General features: G+C 35.9%; 1 protein-coding gene across 21 annotated transcripts in view; it reads right to left on the bottom strand.

Annotated features, from left to right (window-relative positions):
• RIMS1 (regulating synaptic membrane exocytosis 1) overlaps positions 1–22,666 on the bottom strand; it is a 198,220-nt gene that overhangs the window by 21,468 nt on the left and 154,086 nt on the right. For 15 of the 21 annotated variants that reach the window (XM_032184167.1, XM_032184166.1, XM_032184169.1 and 12 more), the window contains one exon: positions 21,712–21,944. The exons of the other annotated variants lie outside the window; for them this stretch is intronic. In XM_032184167.1, the coding sequence (XP_032040058.1) occupies positions 21,712–21,944 (233 nt within the window). The remainder of the gene's footprint in view (positions 1–21,711; positions 21,945–22,666) is intronic. 21 annotated transcript variants of the gene reach the window in all.

Here is a 22,666-nt window from a genome sequence, read left to right on the forward strand (position 1 = left end):
TATGCTAAATTTTCATTACAAAGCAAAATTTCTTTATTACAAATGTTGACTTCTGTGATTTCTCTGTGTAATTCATCTGTTACTAACATGATATAAAGCTAAGAAAAATATAGGCACAAGGAATAAAAGCCATATATTATACACGAATATTGAGACTATCAGAGTTAGAGCCAAGAAACATAAGCAGACATCAAGTATTTACCGAATTATAAAGCCCTTTAAACACAAGGCAGGGTGAATTAGAAAAAGTAAATGAAACGGTGCTAATACTGCCTATTTTTATAGAAAAAACTACTCCCTCCCAAAATTTCTGGTTATTTCTGAGGCAAAAATACTTACAGAACTATATGCCAACTAAAACACAGAACTACTTGAACTACATTATTTTTAATGCTATGGTGCAGGCATATTAGCAAGTTCAATGATCAAATACACATTTATTGAACTAACACAATGTCTGCAAAGGTTGCTCCACATATTGCGTAATATATTATAATATATATATTATAATATATATACATAATATAATATATTATATTATATATAATATTGCATAATATAATATAATATTATATTGCATAATATAATATAATATAATATAGCACAGATAAGAACACATCCAGCTATTAAGAACTGACATTGCGGTACAATATGAAATCAATTCCCATACTTCCAAATTGTTTAACAGGCATTTATTCATCTCTCTATATTATGCAAAAGCAAAGGTTAAGATTTAGAACTAATTTTTCTTGCTGCTCTGACAGAGAGGACATTCACAAGCTTATCCCAGATGAAGTGATAATAACTGTCTTAAAAAAACTTAAAAACTGGAAAACAAAAATTGCATGTGAACATCAGTACCAAAGAAAATGACAAGGGATAGCAGAAAATCAAACAGCTCAGTAACAAAGGGAAATTTTCAAATCCACATCATAAAAACAAACAAGAAAATCTACAATAATCGGTCAATTTGAACCCCAGATTTCAAGGTCTGAATTTACTTGCAGATAGCATATATGCAGAAAGATGGTTCCCCAGAGTATGTGCCACAAAATGAAAATAAATAAACAAGCCTTATCTTCATGGTCCTAGGCTTACCATTGGTTAAACAGAGGCTTACTACTGGTTATAGAGAAAATTGACTTTTAGAGTAAGTTTTGCTTCTCTCTTAGCACAGAATAACTCAACTCAAGTAGATCTACATCTTTCCGTTGATTTCAATATACATATTAGCTCATAGATGAAGATCATAAAATGAAAAAGAAAACCAAACTTGCCTTTCATAGCAGGATTATACCATGATGCTTGAATCTTGCGGAGCTATTGGTTTGAAGGTCAGGCTCTTTAGAACAGCTGCGCTAATCTCATATTATCTGTATATTACACAAATTATTTCAGATAGTATTTTTTCTTGGAACTGAAACATAAAGCTCCATTTGCTGCTCAGGATTACTCTCATCATTAATGAGAGTGCTTCTTTTTGGGTATGTTCACAGTATGAGAGGTTAGCTGTAATTGAGTATAAGGTTGCTATAAAAATAGAAACATTCACTTAAACTGGAGGCAAAAAACAAGACAGGTAAATTCTGCACAGGTAACACATCCCCAAAATCAGGTTTAAACAGAAGAGATACACAGACAAAAAGATTTTTATATGCAATATTAATCAAAATCACACAAGGCAAAACCTGAGATCAAAACAGGATCTGGCTCTGTCATTAAGATATACTATGAAGGAAACATTGAATTTATCATAGCTTCTATTTTAAAACTCCATGCATACAATAGATTAGTGTGACATAATTTTGGAGAGAGAAAAAACAAACAAACAATAAAATGTGTACATGCCCTTGCTCATCTATATAAAAACAATATTAATACACTCCTGAATAAGTAAAGATTGCATAAGCATTATAAAACTAGCAAGTAACTTCTAGTGAACCAATAATAAAAGATGATATCAAGACCATGCAAATATGACCAGATAAAGTAGTTTGGGAAGCTCTTTGACAAGTAAAATAATATAGTTACTGCCAGAATAAGACATAATATAGGAGCAACTTTCAATAAGGTTAAATATACATACATAAGTTTAACATACATAAGTTAGTATAACAACTATTTCAGAGACTCTAAATAATAAAGATTTTATGCAATTAAATACACCTTCTTAGGAAAAATATCAAAACTAGTTTGTCAGGTATCAGAGGGAGGATATATTTTACAGTCTCCTGACTATAACCACAGAATTCACCCTGTCCATGAGGGATGCAACAGTGAACATATGTAATTAAAACAATTTCCACTTTCTTTGGAAGTGAGTTTTGATGTACGTTTCAGTGGGGATAGGAGTCAACGTCACTGAAAGATGACTCTAATCTAAAAATTATTTTACTTTATAATTCTTTCATACAACGTCTGATTGCATACAGTTTCCAACAGAAGATGTATTAACAATATTTCATTCCCCCCCCCCTTCCCCTATTTAAAAACATATTTAGTATTGTAATAAAAAGAGCATAATTCTAGAAGAAAGATGAAGCTATTCTTCTCAAGTCAAGATATTCCAATATATGGGCAGAAAAGTTCTCAAAATAACTTGTATTCTTCCATGGAATTTTTAAGCAAAAGTAATCTTTCTAACCCTTGATTGGACACCATTATCCAACAATTTTCTTTCTCTCCAGACTGCATTATGCTCATGCCAAGCTGGGAAAAAGGAAGATGTACAATGAAGAGCAATGTTTATTCAAAGGCTTTAACTTTTAACTAATACTTTTTTTTTTCTGACATCTTTAGAGGAACTTTGGGCGACATAGATTCACTGACTATATCAAAATATACATGAAAGCACGTGCAAATCAAAACAAATCCAAAAACAAATCCAAAGTACATGGTCATATTGACTCTTCTATAACTGGATAACTGGAAGAAAGCTTTATTATTTTTTTTTTCCACCAAGATCTGGGTTCATCTTGTGTAGGTCTCCATGGGATTCCTTGTGAAACATCCATAGGACTGGACCTCACCATCATTTGGATACTTAATGCATTATTTCTAAATAAAACTACAATCATGTTTCTAATGTGACAATATGCTGTATTAATCGTGATGAAAATAACGCATTTAGAGACCAAAGTCAAATTTCCCATAAAATCCCATTCCAGCCTGAAATTTAAAAGTAATAATGATCTACTTACTAGGACATAATTTATATTAAACGTTTCTAATAGTACTCACAATCAGTTGTTCTACTAATATGAATTCATGAGTTTATACTATACTTTCTTCTATTAATTCCAACACCACAATAATGAATAAAGCACCACCCCAAAATCAAGGTGAAATCTTCCTGTCAAGCCATCTTCCTATTAAGCAAGGCAGGCAACCACAGCATATTCACCTATTTTGTAAAGATATCTTATGACCATGACAAGCTATTATTATGATAGAAATACTACCAATCTGAACAGTAAAAAAAAAAAAAAAAAAAAAAAGAAAAAAAAGAGAGCACTCAGCACTGCATCATCAAATAAGACAGCAAATGTCATCATGCTGTGTTCTGAAGTGAAAAGCATGAGTTTAAAGAATGGTAAACAGGATGTGAGCGTAAACGTAAATTTTTAAGGCTACTGAGTGATGGATGACTCTATCTGTAATTAATTTAATTAATGAGCTGTTCATATAACTTATGCTTTTCTTCATAGTTCAACCAGCTTTCCCAGATTGAAGTATTTTAGGGATTATTCTACATGATGTTCTAACTCTGATTGTGGTCAACATACACTTGTATAGTAGTATCACTAAAATATGTCAAGTAATCAGGTAGCACTACTTGCTCATTTAGATCATTTTACAATGCACAGAATAATCTGTTGTATTAACCTTTAAAGCATGTCCTTCCTGGTAGAATATTTATTTAAAATTTCCAAATATAAGCATTCTCACTATGAAGACAGAAGTCATGAAAACTCTAAATAAAGCCAAAAATGAATGTATGCACAACCCACACTATGTTCCAGCAGTACAAAGGTGAGTCTTACTATAATCATATATACTGGAAAGGTTAAACATTTATTGCTTTTAGCCACAGATTCCCATTTGAAGAAGGCTAATGCCATCCCAGTTTGAACCGCGAACATTAGTAAGCATATTTAATACATGAGATACTTAGATAAACTCTAATGTATGGATGTTTAAGGTCCCATGAAATCTTTGCTTTGTACAATACTTCGTACTTAAGTTTACACACATGTACATGTGCTCACACACATACGTGCACAATCTGTGGGCACTCTGGCTTGTTTGTTTTCCAGGTATGTGGCAGCATTCCAATATTACTACGTTTCTTACAATGTACTTGTATGTACTTTAAACAATTATAAATATTTTTAAATCTGGTAATCACAGCCATAAGTTTTTAGGAAGTCTTGGCTCTTCTGCAGACCTTCAGTGGGTCACCTCCAGTCCTTGACTTTGCTCTTCAGTAAAATGGCACAATGGCAGTTACTGTTCCTTCATAAAATCTTTTGAGGTCTATGGCTGCCAACACCACAAAGAACAAAGAACCATTGCTACTATTAAAGAGGTCTGAGGAACTATAAAAGTCAACATAAATTAAGAGCACATAAAATAAATTGCACTACAAAGCTAAGTTCAACAGTACATGTTTACAGAATATCCGTGGCAGTTCTTATTCCAGTTGGGATTGCAGAAGGATTCATATACTGCTACTGAAAGTCTGAACAGGATAGAAAACTTTGGACAACAAGCGGAAATCTGAAAAGGTCACCCATTTATTCTACAGAGCAATTTTATTAGGTTCCCAATTTTTTAAGCTTTGAAATCAATAGGATTTTTCAATACCAACTTCTCAAGAGCAATAGATTTCTTGAAAATCAGAATATATCACCACACGAGAGAACTTTTCTGCATAAAGAAAAACTACCTGTTATGTAACACACTGACTAGTGTGCTTATGGGAGCAAGGAAGGTCCGTAAGTGAAAAAGACATGCTGTAATGCAGAGCATCAAGGTTCACTTCTCAGTTTTGCTACTTCATTACATTCTCAGTTGTTCTAAAGCACACTGATGATCCTACTTCTCTACAGCATGCAGCATTTGTGATAAATACTAAGTACCATATTGTAATGATGGGGTTGAAGGGTTGAAAGTGAAAAGAAAGCCAGTATCTTATCTGTCACCCTAACCTCATCAGCCCTTCTTTTGGTACATTGATCCAGCTGGACATTTGATTTGCTTCACTGTTCCTTTTCCTCACTTTGAACTAGAATTAGTGTTATCCAAATATTTTTGCTCTTTCAGTGACAGACTATTTGTAATGATATGTGAAAAGTAATATTAAAATGACAGTAAAAAAGCATGGCATGAAAAAAAGCAATAACATGTATAAAGGCTTCCCCCCCAGCAAAACTAAGACAGCCATTTTACTTCTCCTTACACACAGCACCAAACACACAGCAGAACTAGATGAATAATGCATGGTGTGGCTTGCAGTGCTCTCCCATTCACCTTGAAGACTAAACAGAAAAGTATTATCATATTCCAGCCTATTAAACTGTTCAGTGTCACATAATTAAAAAACAACAACAACAAACTTGATATGTTACCTTTTTTTGATGGTATGCTACAAAAGAAGAATGTTATTAGTGAAAGTTTAAAGTTTCATAATAAACAAGGTATCAAAAGACAATGCTATTATTATATATTCTCCTTGATTGCTAACAATACATGAAAGGTTCAGATTGTGGCAGTTGTGCTGACACCATTTCTTAATCAGAGTTATAATAAACTTACAATTAACCGTATCGCTTCCATCTGCAGAGTTATTCAACCTTCGGTTTGACTGGAATGATTTATATGTATTACAGTGTTAGTTTTGATGACACCAATTGCTTAGCAGAAAAGATATTGAAGAGGATCATCAGACAGAAAAACTGCCTCTCCTTACTTATGATGTGATTACATGTAAAAAATTAACCAATGGTCTTCTTAAAGGCTTCTCATGGCAGTTTCTTCTGAGGCTGATACTATTCTTTATACAAATATGCAGTCATTGCAGAGATATAAAATAGACACACACAGACAGATAACCCCTGATTAGCATTCTCACAGACTTAGAACACTCTCACAAAAGTAGTGAGAAAACTTAAGGCAGCATACCAATGAAAAAACACACCCTATTTAAAAAGTGGTAATTTCATTAGGAGCATGCCAAATGTACTATTGAATGTGTAACTTGAACTCTGCCATCATGCAGCAAGGCAAAGACTAGAATGGACACTGCCACACAGTTTGTTTATGGCATGCCAAGCCAGAAGAAGAAGGAAGATAAAGCTCAGCAGTTGGATCCTTTCTTAAGAACTCTTCTAGCCAGGCAACTCTGCTCTGTGCCCCTCCTGCAAGCAGGGCAACGGGAAACCTTGCAGGATTCAGCTACAACAAAACCAAGGACTAGGGCAGCAGATGCCACTGCTACCGTCAGCCTTTGATCTGAGACACGGACACATGGGATCCCTTGAAGAAGTAAGTCACAGAGTGAATTAATGTCTGGAAGATTTGTACTCAAGTCTTTCTAGATACAGCCTCAGATTTTACCCTCAGAGAACAATAAAACTCATAAAACCACAATCCCTGTCTTGGTTACATACTAGCTGAACTATTGTTTTGAAATATAGCACAATGCTAAAACACACTGTTTTAGAAAGAAAGTTTACTGATTTCTAAAAGTCAATAAGTAAGATAGAACTTTGGAAACTGTCTCTAACATTGCTGAATGAAATCCTGGTAATTTCCAGTGCCATCAATAAAGCAGCTTAACAAAGATGACCAATGGTGAGATTTATTTACTTAAATTAATTAGATCTGAGTTCAGGTTGTGCTTCATTGAGCCTTGAGCAGGTCACTTGCATTTGGTAAAATTTCCTAAATAACTTTTCATGACATGAAGTACAGAAAACGAGCAGCAGCCACAGCTGCTAGCAACTCCACCCTACTCTTCCTTTGATGCATTCGGCATCATGTTCTTATAAAAACCCTGCCAGCCAGCACTCAGCACAGAGGCTGTTTGGGCCCAACGAAAAGGGATGAAGGTAAGGCCATCTCAGATCGGTGTGAGTGACTTGCAGGTGCTACTGAAAGGATATTTAATACTTACTTATTAACATGCACTTATCCTGACTTTTATTGTTTGTTTTGTTTTGAACTAGGGCAAGTAAAGCAAAAAAAAAAAAAAAAGTAGCTGCCACCCACAGTAGAATGATACCATATCAATAAAACAACCCATTATATCAAATATTCAGTCACCAGCATTTGCACAGAAAGACTTGTTTCTAGGCTATAACAACAAGGAATGCAGAGGGGCTTTTTGCCCTCTTTAAAGTACCACCCTCACCCTGCTCCCCTCTGTCCAAGTAAGCTTTGAGTGGTATTGTGGAAGCTTATTGCAATCCGGAGGTGGTTACTGGAAAAAATCACTCTTCTGAATATTTGGGGAATGTAGACAGATGTTTAAAAACACATGCTCCAAAATAAAGGTAAGACAATTTAATGGACCTGTGATTTTGGCCATGGGTCAACTTCAGAACAGAAATTACTGTGAGGCACGCTGGGAGAGCCTGAACCTTGGCTGAAAGGGGAACTTTGAGATCCAAACTTAAATCTTGCCATTTTTCCCAACTTGGCCATAAACGTGTCTGTCCTTTTGAAGCAGACCATAAGGTACAGGCCTGTACTCAGGCATGGAGCGTATGAATACTGCCTGAAGGAAAATAAATACCACTTCATTTACAACTATTTAGTGCAGTTAAAATAAAACTGTGGAGTGCCACTCAAACCCACCTTGGTTTCCTTGTCACCTTCTCTATCATTTGTTCTCCTGGATTCTCTAATCAATGACAATGATTTATCTTTAAGAGCTAAGTACAGACCCAGCTGTATAATAACTGTACAAATATATCAAGGTTGCCTATTCCAACTTACACGAGAGATGACAGCTCTCTTCTTGCTGTGATACAAGGCTGTTGCCAGAGTTGTAAATATTTTCACATCAAAGGAGAAATAAATGCAAATAAATGCAACATTCAATTCAGAGGATGGTTGTTGCTCACAAGGGCCATTACTGAGACTCTAGGGAAAGTGTTTGGTTCATAGATCAATGAGGACTTGAGTGTCACCTTTGTTAAACCCACTTCACAGCACTGTCAAGTGCCTCTACGCAGACAGAATGACCTGCTGCTTGGTTTGCCCCTGAGCTAAAGACAACTGAATCTCTCAAAATCTTTTCCTGATAAATAAATAGTTTGCTATCAATAAATACTAAATTTCAACAGAGCACCCGTTGACATTAAAAAAAAATAAAAAATAAAATAAAACCATACAGGTGAACTGTACTGCATACTTATCCATGAGTTTGCTTTCAATGCCCCTTGAACATCTCTCTCATTAACATCTTAGTCACTTTGGAGTCCAGACTGAAGCAAGCAGATGGGTCCTGTCAAAGAAATCCCCCCACCCTGCCCTGACCATGAACTCTAGAAGAGTTGCTCAGGCAGGAGAAAAGACAGATAGTGGGACAATTTTCAAAGGGAGAGTGATGGGTAAAACTGATTTACTTTTAAACATAAATCCTAGGACACATCTATACTAAATTCAGTGTTTCAGTCTGGCCACGCTCTGAGAGAGAACACTTTGCACCATCAACTCTAATCAAATGGGAGAGCTATAAATAAAGCTATCAAGAGCAATATGAAAGCAAAACTAATCAAAACAGCAGCCCTGAGATTTCTCCATGGAAGAGATGTGCAGGTATTTTAACCTGCTTTGTAAACAGGAAATCTATTTGCATGTTAAGATAACTTGCCAATCTATCGAGTTCTGCTCTGAGAAAACATTATGAATAAACAGATTCCCAAGACACTGCTTTTTTACCCAGACACAAAAGCCTGTGTATAAAACTCTTTCAATAATGTTTCACACTGATAGTGTACAAGCACCACTTTAATTCAAAATGTTTTAACTCAAAACCTGAACTTAGGGAGCTGTTTTCGGTGGCCACCCCATCCTCTAACCACAAAACTTCTGTGCTTCACAAATCATGAAAGCAAAGTAAAGAACAAAGACAACTGCTTCCTCTAGGCTTAATATTAGCTTCCCCATGATGCTTACTGTCTGATGACATTTGGGAACTGTAAGCCATAAGGAAACTGGAGAGGAGGCAGGAATGCTCCAAGGAGAGTAAAGCAGGTTTCTCTTCTATACTAACAGGGTGAAGAGGCAGTATTTCACACTGCCTTCTCATACAGACATTTCTGCCTTGATTTCCTTTGTCAGTAACACAATATCCTGCATTTTTCTTAACTTAGAAACCAGCAGAAATGGATGGGTAATTCTGAGTTGTCAAATTTCCTCAAAGGGAATTTCCACTAGGGTTGCCACACATTTAGAGCTCCCCAAAAGAACAAGTCGCCTCATTTCTCAGGAAATACTTTTCAAGCTGTCAGGAACCAGAAATTGAATTTTTTTTTTCAATATGAAAAATATCAACATGGGTAAATAAAATAAACTACATATAAGTGAGTTTCAAGGACTTTTGTAAGCATTGAGTGATTTCAAAGCAATTCTCAGGTAACTTATGAGGGTAAACACCAAACAGACTGTTGAAAAAAAATACCACAGTTTACTCTTTCAGTTCTTTGAAAGTCTTAAGTCTATGACACTGCATTTAAATATTTATAGAATTCAGTCTGAAAATTTCAACAGATTGTCAAAGTTTAGTAAATTGAACGGCAAGTTCAAGGATGAACCTTCCCACAGAGGATACAGAGTATATGAGGTAACGTGTTATTCACCAAGGTATAAGCAAGTGACTATACTGAGGCATATAAAACAAGAAATGGTAATTCAGTATGAATATTGCATAGCATTTTCTTGCCTTACTTAAGAGTAACTTATGCCAAATAACTCATATACATAGCATCTAACACTGCAAAAGTAATAAATACAGATGTAAACAATGTCATTGTTTTACACTGTTGATTCCATTTATATGACCATTATTTACTAAAAATTGCATGCTATCAAACTAAAGAAAAGTTAGCACAACATCCAAAACATTGAAATTGTCAACATAAGCCATATCTGCTAAAAAATATTTGCACTTTGACAATATACCAATGATTTAGAGATACCAACATCGCTAACTTCCTCATCTTTCTTTTGAATTTGTCTTCCCTATTTGGGAAGTACTTGCCAAGTCGTAAAAAACTACTACTTGGCAAGTTCAAGAAAATTTAGCAGGTGTGACATAATGGCTAGTCAAATGGAGTGGCTAAAAATTACTGGAAGTTTAAATTAAACACATGAAATCCCAGTACATGTACAAAGGAAAAGAGTAAGCTGTTAGTGTAAAAATAACAAGGCATATTCAAATATAATCCACTGTTAAATTCTCACCAATTTTCCTTAAAAAGAAATCACACTCGGTATTTTATAACACCGGTCATTCATATGCACAGAGTGGTCATTTCCATAGCATAAACCCCACTGCTCATGAGCAACATCTCCACATGAAGAACAAGTGTGCTCCAGTGAGCAAAGCAGCCAACGCCACTGAAGACCTGAGCTTTCTGCCAAGGAAGCACAGGTTCATTGCATGCCTCCATCCTTCTTTTTTCTCTTCCCTTTTGTTGGGTTGGCAGGAAGCAAGTCTGCACATAAACGAGATCAGGACTAGCAAGTAATACGATGTGCTCGTTTTCATCTCTTCTTTGTTCTATTTTAAGACATGCCAAAGAGATTATTATTTACATTAATTTAATTTATATGCCATCTAAAGCATGGAGAGGACTCTGGGCAATAAATGCTATATAGAGATCAAATGCCTTTATCACACAGTTTATATTAGACTGCTGCTCCCTCTCTTCTTGGAAACTAAGTCAACGCTGGACTGCCCAATAGCCCTGGCTAGCAGATACACTGACAGACCAATGCGCATGGGAACACAGCCAGAGACTGTCCTTATTCATCATCTGTCCCTTCCTATCACCTGGGGCTCAGCCAGCTGAACTCAACCTCCCTTCATGCTCTGCAAAAAGGAACAGAGGGAGATGCTTTTAGGACTGTACCTTAGGTGTGCTCAGGGAGCAGATATGCTCTGCAGTGCGGCCATTGCCCAGACTATTTTCTATTCATATGCAGAGCTCCAACATAGGGAGACAATGCACCAGCATGACTCTTCAGCTGGGTGAACTTTCTCAGCTGAATTTTTGTTTCAGTGAAAAAAATGAAAATAAAAAGGAGATCTAGCAACACTAAAATGTTCTGCAAATCAATACCTGTGCTACCTGCTGTTGTTTGCATTATCTTAAAATTTCATTCATAGGTATTCATATTTAATGAAATACTCAAACTGCATTGTTTCTTTTCAAGCTGAACATCCTAAGCTGTTACACTTAAAGCCATTTTTCATCCAATTTTAAGACTTACCAAAAAAAATGAATATTAATGTTTACAAAATCCTATGAATTCATAATTGTAGTGTGTTCTGCATGTTTCATTAATTATGATTTGAAATTCAGAGTATATAAGGTTATTATCTGATTCCTCTGTATTGCAAAACCTTATTAATTGCATTATAGATATCTGTACAGATTTTGTATAAATACATTACCATTAGTTGCAGTAAAAGCAGCAAATGATATTATCCTTGAAAATCCATTAAAACACCTGCTGATGCTTTGTTTTCTCTTCGGTTACATTTACTGCTTTTCAATTGTATTCTATTGCTAACAGTTCTACTCCTAGCCAAATATATATAGAGAGAGAAAAATCCCTCAAAGCTCATCTTCACATATACGTTCATGTATAAGTGTTAAATAAGCTAATAAGCTTAAAGTCTCTGAATCTAATGCTTCTTTGCATTCACCAAAATGCACTTTTTTCTTTTTTTAAACTCAACTCACTAATATCTTATTATCAAATGTATGTTGATAGTTGCATTTCCTAAAAGATACAGAATAAAATAATTTCTTGCCCCTAATGGCTTTAAGAGATATGCTGCTCATATTGGAAATCCTGCGCTGGAATCAAAGAAAGAAGCTTTGCCCATATTTAGATGCAAAGTCCCACTTTGTCCTTGACTAAAGCTGCACTAAAGCTACAAGCAAGAAAGAAAAATATTAGGGGTGATCTGTAAAAGAAGAATGCAAAGAAAATATCTGTTGTGTTTTTGCAGGGAGGAATTCAGAGTAGTTGTAAAACATTTTTTTTAAATTACTGCAAATTAAACATTCTTCATTTACATGAGAAAAATAATACCATAAATGGTTTGTAAGAAATACTATAATATACTGGCCAGATTTCAAAATTTCTCTTTCTACTAAATATTTTGATCTGCTTTCTGGAACTCTGCATTACATTTAATAAAAATATTGGGGAAAAGGCCATAGTGTGAGAATATGCAAAATTCAACAAAAGATGGTGATGTTAACAGAGTCTTGAGCACCATTTGAGCAGAGGATTGTATGTGACCTGTCAGTTCTGCCCCAGACTTCACTTACACCCTTGGAAAAACCCTGTGAAGGAAACGCTGCAGATTCACATTCTTCCCAGTTTTAAACTAGATAGCCTAAGCTCCCAAATCAATGCTTAAAAACTGAGTTGTTTCATGGTTGAACAAGCCATTTTGTTCAAATAAAAATCAAAGTTTATTCTAGTTCAGAAAAGGACTGTTTGGGAAATAAACAAGGATAATTCCTGGTCTATCACAATTATGCCAGATAATATGACTCTAAGCAAAGGGGGCTTTATGTTTTTGTGAGATGGGAATTCATTCCTGTACCTCAGTGTGAGCATATTTTTCCTATGGATGACTACACATACTCTAAACCTTTCTAAAAAATACCACAAATCTCAGAAAGCTACTGTGCACCTGATCAGGCAAGAAGCATGTGAAGAGCAATAAAATTCATGTTTAAGGATGATATTCTCCTAATAAAATTCATGTTTAAGGATGATATTCTCCTAGAGATAGACATTTATGTAGAAATGTTTAATCTGAAGACAGATTTTTTTTTTCCTTGCTGAAAATACTTTGGTATTGCTCTATTTCCTTTTTCTGTCATAATTTTGATACAATTTCAACTCAGTGTTTATGCTTGCAGAAAGCAAAATTTGTGAACACAGTGTAAATTGGATGAAAAAGCAAACAATAATCCTCTTTAAACAAAGCTCAGATACATACAGTACAAACTATGAGTAGGTCTTTCTAAAAAAAAAAGTCATAAATAATGAAAATAGAATAGAAGCATAGCAGTGAAACTATACTTTTATTAAACATATTGGACATATTCTGAAATTATAGTTCTACAAGACATGTATGCCATAGCTTAGCTAAAATCAAGATTGTATTTTTGGAAAGAAATAAATTATCTTAAAACCCATGCTACTTATATACTGGAAATACCCCAAAGTACAGTTAATGAAGTTCAATTACTGCAGTAATCTCTCTGTTAAAATGTACAGAGAAAGTGCAAATAAACAGAAAAGCAAATGAATACTTTTGATTCTGAGTCAACCAACAACGTAACAGGAGCCAAAGTCAAAATTTATATTTCAGGAAAAAGGAAAAGAACCACATGTAACACTAACTCAACAGAGCGGCTTGACTTTGTTTGAAAATACTAGCCCTTATTAGGAAATCTTTTGGAAGATGAGTAACTAGGACTGAATTATGTTTCTATTAAGGGTAGTGAATTCCTCAGCTGGACGGCAACAGTAAATAAAAGAGAGTATGCTTACATTCACTCAATAGTTTCAAAGAATTAAGTATCATTACCAGAACAAAGAGTTCCTCTTACAAAAATAATCAGGCCTTTTTCTTTGTTTTTATTTATTATTCTTCATCCATATTTTCATTTCCCGTCTCCTGCTGCAGAAATACTTGGGTGCATGAGGGATCAGGAGGAAGCCCTTACTGCTTTCAGTGGGGTGTCCTTTGCTGTGGGGTGCCAGGTTTAGAGCCCAGATCCTGTCACCATCTCTAAAGCACTATTCCCATTCTGGCTGCTGCACTACAGACTTTTTTTTTTGTGGTTGGCTGAAAGGAAAAATCCATCTTAATGTCAGTCTCCCTCCATTCTTCTTTTTGTGTAACAGGGTTGTTCTCCTCATAGATCACCACAATTATGCCAAACAAATTGTAATGGCCTGCTTGGTGCAGAATACCAAGGCAGATAGAGAGGGCTTGCTGAGATAACACTGAGCAGCAAGGCAAGGCTAATGGGTGAGGTGCAGAAAAGAACAGCACACTTCCCATAGGTTGCAGAAAGTTACTTCTCAAGGACACAATCTGATGCTAAAGAGGAGACCTGCAAAGTGTCTGCAAAAAGCTCTGAAAAGAAAGAAAAGAAAAGAAAAAAAAAAAAAAAAAAAAGAGAGAGAGAGAGATCTGCAAAAAGGACTTAGATAACAAAATGGAGGTATCTGTAGATAAAGAAGCTTCTGTAAAATCTAAGTGTTCTTGTGTTCTTGCAGAGACAAACACCCAATGCAAACAAATACTCTGGAAATGCTCCTCTACAACACTGTGAAGAAACAAATGAATCACAGAAGGCTAAACTAAACCTGGGGGGTAACTGTAGCTGTAAGACTTATTCTGATATCCATGGTCATTTTCTGAATCTACCAACAGAAAACTGAAGATCTTGATCTTGTAGCAGAAATAAAAAATAAAAAAGAACAGCATCAGAAAGGAAATCCTATGAAAACAATGACAGAATATTATGCTAGACAACAGAAAAAAAAAAAAAAAAAGAAAAAAAAAAGGCTGTTTCATCCCTACCATGTTATAAGCCTTGAGAAGATTAAGATACCTTTCCTTCTGTTTTGACAGGTAGAAACTTCATTATAATTTCTAGACAGAGACAATGTTTACTCATGACTAATTTATACCCATTTGTTCTCATTCCACAGTTCCTGACAATGTTGCCCTTCAGCTTCAAAAACTCTTCTGCCTTTTTGATGTATTTTTCTCATTGCATTTTTACAGAACAATCATATGCCTGTCCAATCTTCATTTTTATAAGCTGATCAAATCAGGCAATACATCATCCTTCAGGGTCTCTATTCCCTCAAACATCCAGCATTAATTTTCCTGAAGGTTGAGTCACAAGTATGCCAGATAAGCTGTCAGTGGTGCCTCTTTCAATGATATTAGCTGTCCAAGGAAACACCTTCTCTGATACATCTAGGACAGCATTTGCCTTTTCCTTGACCAGACCTTATAAATAGCTGATATTCATCCAGTGATTTTTATTACACCCATGTCTTTCTCTTCTACTCCTTCTAGATGACAGGGCTCCCAGATTGCATCTGGAAATCTTCATCAGTCATTCTGAAAGGAATGATCTTGCAATCTCCATTACCACATTTTATCCAAGTTCTGCTATTCTGGTCTCCAAGTATATCAGTCCTTCCCCTGTATCAACTGGAAGTGATACACTTTCCAAACCAGTATCATCAGCATATTTTGGCAACAAACACTCTGCCTCTTGTTAAAACATTAACAAGATCTGCCTGTTGTTCTTGTCTTAGAAACTCAACAAAGATGCCCTCTCTGGATCTTCTTTTAATAAAACCAGTTGATGCCCCTCTCTTTAGCAATGTCTTCCTAGACTTCCAGATTCCTTACTGATCTCTATGTTCTCTATCCAACCTAATAAAAATAGATGACTTAGTGAAGTCTAGATAAAATTAGTCTACTGAACTTGTTTAACAATCAGCCTTCTTATCAAATAAATATAATTTTATAAGTACAATTTATTTCATGACAAAAAAAAAATACTTTGAGGCTGAGAGTTAAAAGAAACATGCTCAGAAATGCATTCTTGTCATTTCTTACAACTGAGTCTCAAACAATCAAAAATAAATGTGCAAAAAAAAACCCAACCCTGACTGCTAGAATAAAAGGCTGTTACGACCCTTGGAAAAAACAAACAAACAAACAAACAAAAAACATTTATTTTCCTGAGTTCCCTTCCCTATGGAGGGAAACTATGTATCTCTTGGGATAGAAAACAAACACCCTTCTTCTCCCAAAAGCCTTCACCCTTCAACATATTTTATTTCTGATTTCTTATGTGCTTTATCTGTCCTTATCACTACATAGGCCTGTATGAAATCTCTTGTATCATAAAACTACTACAAGGAAGGACAGAATATTATCCCTACTTGTGTAGTGGGTTTACGTGGCAAGGTTTTAGTAGCAGGGGGCCATAGGGGTGGTTTCTGTGAGAAGGATCTAGAAGCTGCCCCATGTTTGGGAAGGGCCCCATTGTTTTCCAGAGCTGAGCCAATAAGCAATGTTGTTTTGCGCCTCTGTGAGAGCATATTTAAGACAGGGAAAAAAACGCTGCGCCACACAGCAGCTGGGAGTGTGAGAGGGAGTGAGGAACGGCCTTGCAAGCGCCAAGGTCAGTGAAGAAGGAGGGGGAGAGGTGCTCCAGGCACCGGAGCAGAAGTCCCCTGCGGCCTGTGGTGAGGACCATGGTGAAGCAGGCTGTCCCCCTGCAGCCCATGGAGTACCATGGTGGAGCAGGATTCCACGCTGCAGCCTGTGGAGGAGACCACGGTGGAACAGGTGGCCCTGCACCGATGGAGGCTGCCGCCTGTGGAAGACCCCTGCTGGAGCAGATTCTGGGCTGGACCTATAGCCCGTGGAGAGGAGACCACGCAGGAGCAGGTGACCTGGCAGGAGCTGCTGCCCGTGGGGAATCCAGGTTGAAGCAGTTTTCTCCTGAGGGATGGACCCCGTGGTACGGACCCATATCTGGAGCAGCTCTGGAAGAGCTGCTGCCTGTGGGAAGCCCACGCCAGATCAGTTCATCAAGGACTGCATCCCGTGGGTGGGACCCCACAGCACAGGGGACGAGAGTGACCGAGAAGGAGCGGCAGAGAAGAAGTGCTGTAGACTGACCATAACCCCCATTCCCCCGTTCCCCTGCGCCGCTCGGGGGGAGGAGGTGGAAGAGGGTGGATGGGGGGAAGGTGCTTTTGGTTTCTTTCCTTTGTTTCTCGCTTCTCTAGCTTGTTAGTAATAAGCAATAAATCTTACTATCTCCTTATGCTGAGTCTGTTTTGCCCGTTAAAATAATTACTGCGTGATTTTCTCGTCCTTATCTCAACCTTTGAGCCCTTTTCATCATACTTTCTCTCCATTCCTCTTTGAGGAGGGGGAGTGAGAGAGCGGCTGTGGTGGAGCTCGGCTGCCCACTCGAGCGGAACCACAACAACTTGCACCACCAAAATCAAAAACAGATTTCTTCTGGAAGTATCTACTCTGAAATGATGTACTTCTGAAGGAAGATTCCTTCACTTTGCTTAGTTTTCATTTCCCAGGCAGTGTTTTTTTGTTGTTGTTGTTTGGTTGTTTTTGTTTGTTTTTTTAATCACAACATAGTAGTGCTTGCTAAGTACTACGTACTCATTAAGAAAGTTCATAATTGTTCTCCAGTGAACTGTCATATTCTGCATCACTAGAGGACAGTTTGTGAAACGGACGGTGTTGTCTTTTCTAAACATTTACCTAAACTTCAATCATCCAACAAAACACTGAGAAAAACAGTTCTTAAGATTATTTTTAAAAAGTGAAATGTTGGACAGTCAACCAGATGAAGTTTTCTTCAAGCTATACCGAGCACACAAAAAGATTACTCTTACAGCCAGCCATACTGTGGAGTATAAGATTATTAGGACTTCACTTCATTTCCTCACTTAGATGATGATAGCTTTCCTGAAATTAAGAATTTGGATTTTAACTCAAGAGAACATGCAGAAAGTCACTTCTCTAATAGGAGAATTTGGGGAAATTACAAAAAATATACTGTAGTGGAGAAGTCCATGTGAGGGCACGTGCAATTTTTGCATAGGGAACTAGGTTATAAGATTCTCATGTGGTTTTGCTCAGATTGCTAGTTACTTCCTGAGTAAAGCAGACAGACACCCAAGGATACCTTCCAAATAACTAGTCCACACACACACAGAAATTTTTCCAGCCTGCTTTCACCTTTGGACAATACTTAATTTCAGCTCTACTTCACAGCACGTAACCTGTCTGTGAAAGATTAATACCTACAGCTTGACTTCTGTTTGCTGAAGTTAACCTTCTCAAACAGAAGATGGACTGCAAACAGAAATACTTCATTGTGGTTCACACCAAATCAAAATGCAGTATTAACAATACTGCCCTAAGTCACTCATGCTCAGGAACCTGTAATATAGGAATATCCCTAGGGAGAGACTCGTATCACAAATCACAACAAAAAATATTATTTCCTATCTTTAATTTCTCAACTAATTTGCTTTATAGATAGATGTATTAATAAATAAATAAATAAATAAATAAATAAATAAAAAAGCCTGGCACAGATGAGAAAGCCAGACAAGCTGAGTTAGAAGACAATTGTACAAAATATATCTGGAGTTGCTTTCATTCTTCTATGTTCTTTTGGGGGGTTTTGCTTCCTTATTTTCTTCATTTCATTGTGAGAGTATACAACATGCTGTATCTTCATCAAAATACTGCCAGTAACTACAAGGCTTTTTCAACAAACTATAAAATCTACCCAATTTGTAGATTTACAAACAAACCAATAAGGATTTCATTATTTCAGTGAACACTTACTAAAACCATTATGAAGTCTTAAAAATAACTGAGAGGATGGAGCATCCTCTGCATGAAAGGGTACTTTTCCTTGCAGATTAACATAAAAATGAAAAGTGATCCTTTCGTTCACAATAGGCACAAATTCAGAGAAAAATATTTTCCAACAGTAGTGAACAATAAGTATGTACAAAATAATGTAATTACTGATCCTTCTAAATCTAACATACAAATGAATCTGCCACTTATATACAAAAAGGATCACACATGCATGCACAGGCTCACACACACACTTCTTTTTCCATTGAAAAGAATATTAACTCTTAGAAATAAATGCTACCTAGTAGTAGTTTCATACACACTATATATTTGGATGAGATTAAACCCATGCAATGTGCTGGAAGCAAGAATTATCTACAAAAAGTGGATTTCAATCATTGTTGACCATTTCTTCAAATGAAAAGTCAAGACGGAAGCTAATTTAACTAGCTTTGATGACAATAGCAAACTGGAAGTTTTTATATACATGTTTCCCAAAAATATGGAAACTCAAATTGACAAGAAATATCCAATCTTTTGTTTTAATTTCGGTTTTCTGTTTTGAGTTCTCAGAAATGAATAAATACAAATATCATGAATATATGACCTGCAGTCATGCAAGTCTTAAAAATAAAAAGTAAAAAACAAACCAAAACTCACCAATTCAGAAAAAAGCTATGGAGGCATGGAGGCTACACACACACACACACACACATATATATTTTAAAGGGAATAATATATATATATATAAAATACATGCACTGTCACAACAGCACACTTTCAGTTATTGATGACTTACAGCAGAAGCTCATGGCTGGCACCACTTCTGTGGAGGCCCACAGACCTCCATTAAAAGCTTCAAAATGCATCTGTCTATTAGAACTGATCTTTACATAACCATTTTTAAAGATCTCGTTTATATTGCTGATTCTTTACTGTGAGTAGCAGAGACATTATGAATTTACTTAGGCTCAACATATTAAAATGAATTAGACCTTCTTAGAGTCCTCGTCCCCTCTCACAGATATACCATAAGAAGGAAGGAAAGAGTGTCCCTGATTTAGGGCATGAGTATCTAGTCTCCAACAATGGATTTTCTTTGGAAAACATCAAATCTCACGTTCTAGTACACATATATTGTTCTTGTTCTAAGTATACATATATTAATACAACTTACTCTTTTCTGACATAATTTAACTAAACAAATATTGACTATTAAAACATGCCATGTTTTATTTGCTCTGCTTTTACCAGAGATAGTGCTGTTTGTGTGTACCACAGTGAGGCAAAGTAAATATCATTCTCAATTCTGTTTTACAATCATGAATAATACTTTTCACAATTTGCTGTTTGCATTTCATTATAACTTCAGGTGCTCCGTTCCTTGCAAAATTTCTATTGCTTTGAAATTTGTATCAACCAACACTTGGAGAGCTATAGCATCTTTATGTGAAGAACAGGAACATCTAAGCTTTAAAGAGGTATTACTAGAAAGTGTTTGGAAGTCGCAAGTTAGATTTTAAGTTAATTGCCAACTACACTATGAAGTTCAAGTAAGATAAATCATCACTACATTTGGTAGTCCCCTGAGCCTTCCTCTTAATCATACAGTCCTGGTTCCTGGCTGGAGCTGGACTACTGGATAAGACGGAGCAAAGATTTTCTGTGGCACAGCAAATCCTGTTTCAATGAGATTAAGGAGCTAGACAGGAATGCCAGATCAAATTACAAAAACATTCTCACAGTCAGGCAGAGTGCTAATAATCCTACTGCATTTTTGAGCAATACAATATTACTTGGAATTGTGGGCTTCAAATACACCTACTACACAGCTATGATTTGGTTCGACTGCATGATTATTTGCTTCCTGGCTCAAAACTTTCCTAACTGAGTAGTATAGAAAAGTACTGAAGTCATTTTATTAAAGCTGACTGAGTTTTACATTCTTCAACACTTCTACTGCTCATCTATCAATAACAGAAAAAACAAAACAAAAAAAAAAAAAAAAAAACAAAAAACACAACTAATATTTGATAATATAAATAAACAATATTATAACTTACCTTAGTTTAAATTATCCTGACTATATGAGAGGAGAGCTGCAGTACAATTAAATTCTATACTAGGCTGAAGCTTTTCCTTTTCTTTTTTTTTTTTTTTCCCTCTGCTTTATTTTAGTAAGAAAGAACCCTTAGGGTCAGATCCTGCTCACGCTGAAGACAAGAGCAAAAGTCTTCACTGGAGTTCAATACGAGAAGGACAGTGACTTTAAATCTTTTTTTTTTTTTTTTTTTTTTTTTCCTTTTGTATCTTTCTGTTTGAGCTTTTTTTTCCCTTCAGGCTACACAGATACTAAGCTTTTAAGATTTCTGAAGTAGCACTAAAGAGTTGGAAGTCTTATGTTCTTAATGAAGCATCATGCTTTAGTCTAATTTATCTGAATTCACTGACCTCATTTTGCCAGTGTTGTTTTAAGGAAAAAATATTAGATTTTCTCTTGACTAACAAATCAAAAGTAGCTTTTAAAACCATATTTTTTGGCACTGCAGGTATACAACCCATTATAAAACTTATATAACTGACATTCATTTGCTCAGATTTCAATTCCTCCATTCATATTCACCTCTTCAACTAAAATAAATTTTCTGTACACAAAAGTCTGCTCTTACCCAAACCATTATACACTGTTGATACCCACATATGTCTCTTTGTATTTCCTTGCCTACCTGTAAACAAGGCTTCTAAGAAATTAAATGCTTTTCATTGATCAGGACAGAAAGTTGTTATAGTACATAGTCTAAAAAACATTTGTATATGGTTTCTTGTAGATGCCTAATGATCAAAGAACATTAACACCTCAGAAATTCTTTCACAGCTGAAAATTCTTCTCTCCTAAGTGGACTATATACACATAAGACAGATGCCACAGATGAAAGAATGGTAAACTACGTCAGGTGAGAGTCCTGCATCCAAAGAGTGTGCGTCTCACTCACCTGTTTGGCTAAGTTGAGATGTGCTTCTGCTCCTTCGAGACACTATGGCAACCACTTTGGCACTAAGGCTGGAACGCCTTTTCTTCCCACCTGTTCCAACCGTGCCGACAGCCGTGTCCGACTGACTCCCATCATTGTGCTCCAGCTTATACATCTCTCCGCTCACACTTGTGCTCTTAGTGATTCTCCCTGAAGTCCCCATCCGTCTGCCTTGCATTTTAGGAGTAAATGTACTACAGTTACAAAGTAAAAACAAACATGTTAATTTGTTTGTGTAGCAGTGCTTCCAAAAACCTTTTTTTCATTTAGTAAATTAATTTTAAGTCTTGATATATTTTCATGATTATTTTTTGGTTCTCATATATAAGCTTAATTTGGGTATTCCTCAGACTATATATTTTAAGTATTGTAATTTGCTCTTCACTTCAGTGAGGGAAAAGAGAAATGAATGCTTTCCCAATTGCTTTTCAGACTGACAGAGACACAGGCAACACTGAATTTCATGTAAAGCCTTTCTGCATATATCCCCAGAATACAGAAAGCAATAAAATAGCAATATTACCGCCAAAGAGAAAGGATACAGGACAAGAGAATATATGTACGTTAATACATTTATCTTGTAGGCGGTGTTCACAAAAACCTGAAGACCTACTAGATATAAAGATACCATTTTCTATATTTTCATACTTTACAGAAAGAAGAGATAACATGCAGTACTCTGTATGTTTTTGCTCTCTCACTTTTTAAAGGTAACTACAATAATTGCAGTATGAAGGCAAAGCAATTTTGAGAAAAAAAAAAAAAAGTAATAACCCCAAAGAACTTTTATTGATTAATAGAAAGACAAATCTCTGTGTCAGTTCTGTTTGTTTTTCCTTAGCTATCATATTACATTTGAATGTTTCTATATGAATCCTTTTTCCGGTCCTACTCACGGAGGCTGGATGAAGTATTC

The sequence above is a fragment of the Aythya fuligula genome, chromosome 3 (assembly GCF_009819795.1).
Source record: "Aythya fuligula isolate bAytFul2 chromosome 3, bAytFul2.pri, whole genome shotgun sequence".
Classification (NCBI taxonomy): domain Eukaryota; kingdom Metazoa; phylum Chordata; class Aves; order Anseriformes; family Anatidae; genus Aythya; species Aythya fuligula.